Here is a 6,160-nt window from a genome sequence, read left to right as displayed (position 1 = left end):
CCTTGATGCTCTTAACCATACAGCTTGATGTCGTCCATGAACATCAGATGGTTGATTTTGTTGCCTCTTTTCTTGAGTTGGTACCGGCATCCCATCTTCTGTAGTACTTTTGTCATGGGAATCATGGCTACTATTATTATTATTATTATTATTATTATTATTTTTTTTTTTTTTTTTTTTTTTTTTTTTTTTTTTTTTTTTTTTTTTTTTGCTCATCACAGTCCCTCCAATTCGACTGGGTGGTATTTATAGTGTGGGGTTCCGGGTTGCATCCTGCCTCCTTAGGAGTCCATCACTTTTCTTACTATGTGTGCCGTTTCTAGGATCACACTCTTCTGCATGAGTCCTGGAGCTACTTCAGCCTCTAGTTTTTCTAGATTCCTTTTCAGGGATCTTGGGATCGTGCCTAGTGCTCCTATGATTATGGGTACGATTTCCACTGGCATATCCCATATCCTTCTTATTTCTATTTTCAGATCTTGATACTTATCCATTTTTTCCCTCTCTTTCTCTTCAACTCTGGTGTCCCATGGTATTGCGACAATCAATGAGGTGATACTTTCTTCTTGACCTTGTCAATCAACGTCACGTCTGGTCTGTTTGCACGTATCACCCTATCCGTTCTGATACCATAGTCCCAGAGGATCTTTGCCTGATCGTTTTTCTATCACTCCTTCAGGTTGGTGCTCGTACCACTTATTACTGCAAGGTAGCTGATGTTTCTTGCACAGGCTCCAGTGTGAGGGCTTTTGCTACTGAATCATGCCTCTTTTGTACTGGTTCTGTGCAAGTGCCGGGCATTCACTTGCTATGTGATTTATTGTTTCACTTTTCGTATTGCACTTCCTACATATGGAGAGATGTTATTTCCGTCTATTGTACTTTGAACATATCTGGTTCTTAGGGGCCTGATCTTGTGCCGCTGTTATCATTCCTTCAGTTTCCTTCTTTAGCTCTCCCCTCTGTAGCCATTGCCAATTGTCATCGCTGGCTAGTTCTTTAGTCTGTCTCATGTATTGTCCGTGCATTGGTTTGTTGTGCCAGTCCTCTGTTCTTTCTGTCTTTCTCCTGTCTCTGTATATTTCTGGGTCTTCGTCTGCTTTTATTAGTCTTCTTCCCATGCACTCTTTAGCCACTCGTCTTCACTGTTTTCAGATATTGCCCCAGTGCTCTGTTTTCGATGTTGACGCAGTCCTCTATACTTAGTAGTCCTCTCCCTCCTTCCTTTCGTGTTATGTATAGTCTGTCCGTATTTGCTCTTGGGTGTAGTGCTTTGTGTATTGTCATTTGTTTCCTGGTTTTCTGATCTATGCTGCGGAGTTCTGCCTTCGTCCATTCCACTATTCCTGCGCTGTATCTGATTACTGGCACTGCCCATGTGTTTATGGCTTTTATCATATTTCCGGCGTTGAGTTTTGACTTGAGTATCGCCTTGAGTCTCTGCATATATTCTTTCCTGATCGTGTCCTTCATCTCTTGGTGTTTTATATCTCTCCTCCTTCCATTATTTCCCAGGTATTTGTATCCTGTCTCATCTATGTGTTTGATGTTGCTCCCATCTGGTAGCTTTATCCCTTCAGTTCTCGTTACTTTGCCTTTTGTATGTTGACTAAGGCGCATTTTTCTATTCCAAAACTCCATCCTGATGTCCCCAGATACAATCCTTACAGTCTGGATTAGGTATCTATTTCCTTGGATGCTCTTACCATACAGCTTGATGTCGTCCATGAACATCAGATGGTTGATTCTGTTGCCTCTTTTCTTGAGTTTGGTACCCGGCATCCATCTTCTGTAGTACTTTTGTCATGGGAATCATGGCTACTACGAAGAGTAGTGGGGACAGTGAGTCGTCCTGGAAGATCCCTCTCCTGTATATTAACCTCTGCTAGTCTTATTCCAGAGCTTGTAAGTATTGTATTCCAGTTGCGCATTGTATTTTTGAGGAAGCTGATGGTATTTTCCTCTGCCCCATATATTTTCAGGCATTCTATTAGCCATGTGTGTGGTATCATGTCGAAGGCTTTCTTATAGTCTATCCATGCCATGCTTAGGTTGGTTTCCTTTCTTCTCCTACTGTTCTTCATTACCATTTTGTCTATCAGGAGCTGGTCTTTTGTGCCCCTACACTTCCTTCTGCAGCCTTTCTGTTGGTGGGGGATGGTGTTTGTCTCCTCTAGGTAGTTGTATAGCCTTTCACTGATGATACCTGTTAGTAACTTCCACATTATTGGTAGGCAGGTGATAGGCCTGTAGTTACTGGCTATATTTCCCTTCTCTTGTCTTTTTGTACTAAGGATGTTCTTCCTGTGGTCATCCATTTGGGTGCTTGGTGATTTGAGATACAATGCTGGAGTTGTTCTGCTATTCGTGGGTGTAGGGCCTTGAAGTTTTTGAGCCAGTATCCATGGACTTCATCGGGACCTGGGGCTTTCCAGTTTGGCATTTTCTTTAGTTGTGTCTGACTGTGTCTGTCGTGATCTCTATGAATCTTTGTTTTATTCTCCCTGTTTCTTCTTCCTTGACTTCCTGTAGCCATGTTGCATGTTTGATGTGTGATACCGGATTGCTCCATATGTTTTCCAGAGTCTCTTACTTGGTTCGGCTTCAGGATTTCTGGGTGGTTGTCTTCCCCTCTTAGTTGGCTGTATAGTCTTTTCTGGTTGGTTCCGAATAGTTTGTTCTGTTGGTATCCCTTATTCCTGTTCATGTACCGTTGGATCTTATGTGCTTTGGCCTTAAGCCTCTGTTTTACATCTTCTATTGTGTTGTTTAATCCCCTCTCTTGTACTTTGTATTTCTCGTTGAGTTCCTCCCTTGTTTTCTTGCTTCTTAGCCTTTTTTCTGCCATCTCTTTCAGTTTACTCAAGTCAGATCTCATCACCATGATTTGCTTTTCCAGGCGCCTTTTCCAAGGAGGTTGCTGTTTTGGTTTTCTGTTGGGTTGGTTGTGCGGTGGTGTTGGTGTTCGATTATTCCCATCAGTTCTGCTACTAATCTGCTCCTGCATATGTCAAGTTATTTGTTTCTGTGATACTGGTGGTCTGTATTATGCCCAGTATTTCATTGACCAATTGACCAATTATTATTATTATTATTTTATTATTATTATTATTATTATTATTAATTAATATTATTATTATTATTATTATTATTATTATTATTATTCCCACAAACCCCTTCTTTTTCTCCTGCAGAGACGCCGTCTGAAGAGAGAGACATCAGGGAAAGCAGCAGTTCCTGGGCTGCCGTAGGATCCACAGGACGCCTGAAATGTCGTGTCCGGGCAGCGCCCAGACCCAATTTTTGAGTGGACCACGAAGGAAGGCGTTCAACTGAAGACGAGTGAAAAATATACCGTAATGGCCCCTAAGGTAGATTCCTTCTTATTTAATAATTCTTTTTTGGTTTTTTGTTTTAGATTGTACTGATGTAAGGGGTAATTTACATATACACACACAATATATACTATATGTGTGTGTGTGTGTATATATATATATATATATATATATATATATATATATATATATATATATAGATATATATATATATGATATATATATGAATAATTGTCACATCACCGTGATTCATACAAATTATTCGAGCTACAAATGACCTTCAATATCTAATTCGCTCTACCTCGGAATTGATATATTTTTATAGAAATTCCCCTTCGGTTTACATATATGAAAATATATTAATTCGGAGGTAAAGCGAATTAGATATTAAAGGACATTTGTAGCTCGAGTAATATATATGTTATATGTGTGTGTGTGTACGTGTACGTGTGTGAATTTTGTCACATACGCGGGACATATTGATTGGTGTGATGTGTGTATGTGTATATATATATATATATATATATATATATATATATATATATATATATATATATATATATATATATATTATATAATATATATATATATATATATATATATATATATATATATATATATATTATATATATATATATATATATATATATATATATATATATATATATATATATATATATTATATATATGTATATATATATATATATATATATATATATATATATATATATATGTATATATATATATATATATATATATATATATATATATATATATAGTCACTAATACAGTGTAATATTCTAATATTTTCATAATTCTTTCAAAAAGTTAAACTTTATTAGTTAAGAAACCTAAGGAAATTGTATTCATTATCGTACTCGATTTTTCGCTTAATTTACCCTCTACTCATATTGTGTCAACTTTTACAGTGTTGACAAATATCATTGTCAAGCAAAGATTTCTCTTTTTCATGTGACTAGAAATATTCTTTTGGTGTTTTCATGCTACATTGTTGAAATACCACACTATTTTATATTCCAAAGATTTCTATTTTATATATAGATTTATCACAGTTATTTGCTTTAAAAAAAAAACTACGCTAATTTTGTATAAATTTGAAAGTGTATCACACACCCGGACTTTTTACAGAAATTTAATTTAGCTTCCTTTTAAAAACGTTGTCCCTTTTGATCTCATTTCAAAGGAATGTTCAAGGTTATCTGCTCCATTTTTTCCCGCCCAGATTTCATAACGGCTTACAAATTGTGCATTTTTTGTCCGTGTTACGATTCAGTTGTAACAATTTGCCAAATGTATTTTCACAGTGATTCTTTTTTCTTTTTTTATTCCTCTGCAAAATCAAAATCCCTCCCTTTTTTTATTTTAACTTCGCTCTGTTATTTTTTGACTCACTTTTCCTGTTCTGTTTTTCCTCTTTCATTCAATTTGCTGATTTGTTTTGTTCGCTTTTTGTGTCAAAATTCCAAGGTAGTATTACTCTTTCGATATTGGGCTAATTTCCTATTATGAGTAATACTTTTGCCTATCTATATATTGCAGAATATCATAAAATTGTTTACTTACTCCTCGGAGACTTTCTAAGAATTATCAGAAATTCGGCCATTTCTTCCGAAGCAGATATGATATTATCTTACTTGAATAAAATATTCATAGATATAATACCTTTCTTTGTACTTGAATATAATATTCAAAAATATAATACCTTTCTTTCTTCACTTTCTTTGCTTGAGTGAAGGGTGAGGTTTATGAAAGCAGTGTATTGCAGAATTTCCATTATTGTAAGATTTATGTAATATGAGAATCCATGATTTTGCTCTACTGTCCAAAGGTAGTTTCGTAAAAATGAATAGCAAGGAATTGGCAAACAATCCGTGTCTATTTTATGTTCAGATTTCGAAAAGGGAAGTAAGTCATCATAAACCTGACAATTGGTTTTTACCTTTGAATTCTGATCTCAGGTTAGAATTGGCTTCCAAAACTGTTCAAATCCGAAATTCGTTCTCTTTTGGTTAGATATCATCGGGGACTAATCTTGGAGGTAGAAATGTAAATGGCGTGTTTTGGGGATGGGTGAACTGTTCAATATCTTATAAATAGCTTTTATGGGATCATGACAAGATTAGCGAACCCACAATTCATCAAGACAATATTATACCACTTTGATTTGTATATTTACATATACATACTATATATATATATATATATATATATATATATATATATATATATATACATATACATATACGTATACGTGTATATATATATATATATATATATATATATATATATATATATATATATATATATATATTGTTATGAACTTCACGATGGTCTGAAGTTAAGGTTCTTTTGGACCTGATATTTCAGATCAGTACCACTAAAGTGTATGATCCCTGACAAACCAACACTTTAAGAGTACAATCTCAGAGAGGATACACTAAACCACAAACTAAAGATTAACAATAACTTATACTTAGAAATTAACATAACAAAAGAACCCCTCTGAAAACTGAATGATGGGGAGAAAAGCACAACAAGCACACACAACACCAAATCAGTCACTTCTGCAATCACCTACCTAACTAGCATGCCAAGGAGTAAGAGAAAGTAAACAGAGGAAGTAAGAAAAGCACTCTTTTCCTAGCATACGATAGATGGAGATTCAAAGGGGGGAAAACCTTAACGTATATCTTAACCTAAATCTTCACAAATTGTTTTAACAAAGTACATTGTACTAAATACATACTCGTATAATAGTATAAAACATAAATAACTCAATAGGTCGAGTCCATAAAGCAACTCTT

The 6,160-nt window shown here is 35.0% G+C and overlaps 1 protein-coding gene across 1 annotated transcript in view; it reads left to right on the top strand.

Moving 5' to 3' along the window:
• Window positions 1-3,215: 3,215 nt before the first annotated feature.
• Window positions 3,216-6,160, top strand: part of LOC135213308 (uncharacterized) — a 103,671-nt gene continuing 100,726 nt past the window's right edge. Inside the window, exon 1 of the mRNA XM_064247288.1 lies at window positions 3,216-3,371. Within this exon, the coding sequence (XP_064103358.1) occupies window positions 3,360-3,371 (12 nt within the window). The 5' untranslated portion in view covers window positions 3,216-3,359. The remainder of the gene's footprint in view (window positions 3,372-6,160) is intronic.

The sequence above is a fragment of the Macrobrachium nipponense genome, chromosome 42 (assembly GCF_015104395.2).
Source record: "Macrobrachium nipponense isolate FS-2020 chromosome 42, ASM1510439v2, whole genome shotgun sequence".
NCBI lineage: Eukaryota > Metazoa > Arthropoda > Malacostraca > Decapoda > Palaemonidae > Macrobrachium > Macrobrachium nipponense.
Note: the sequence above shows the minus strand (reverse complement) of the source record. Positions and strands in the feature narration are given on the sequence as shown.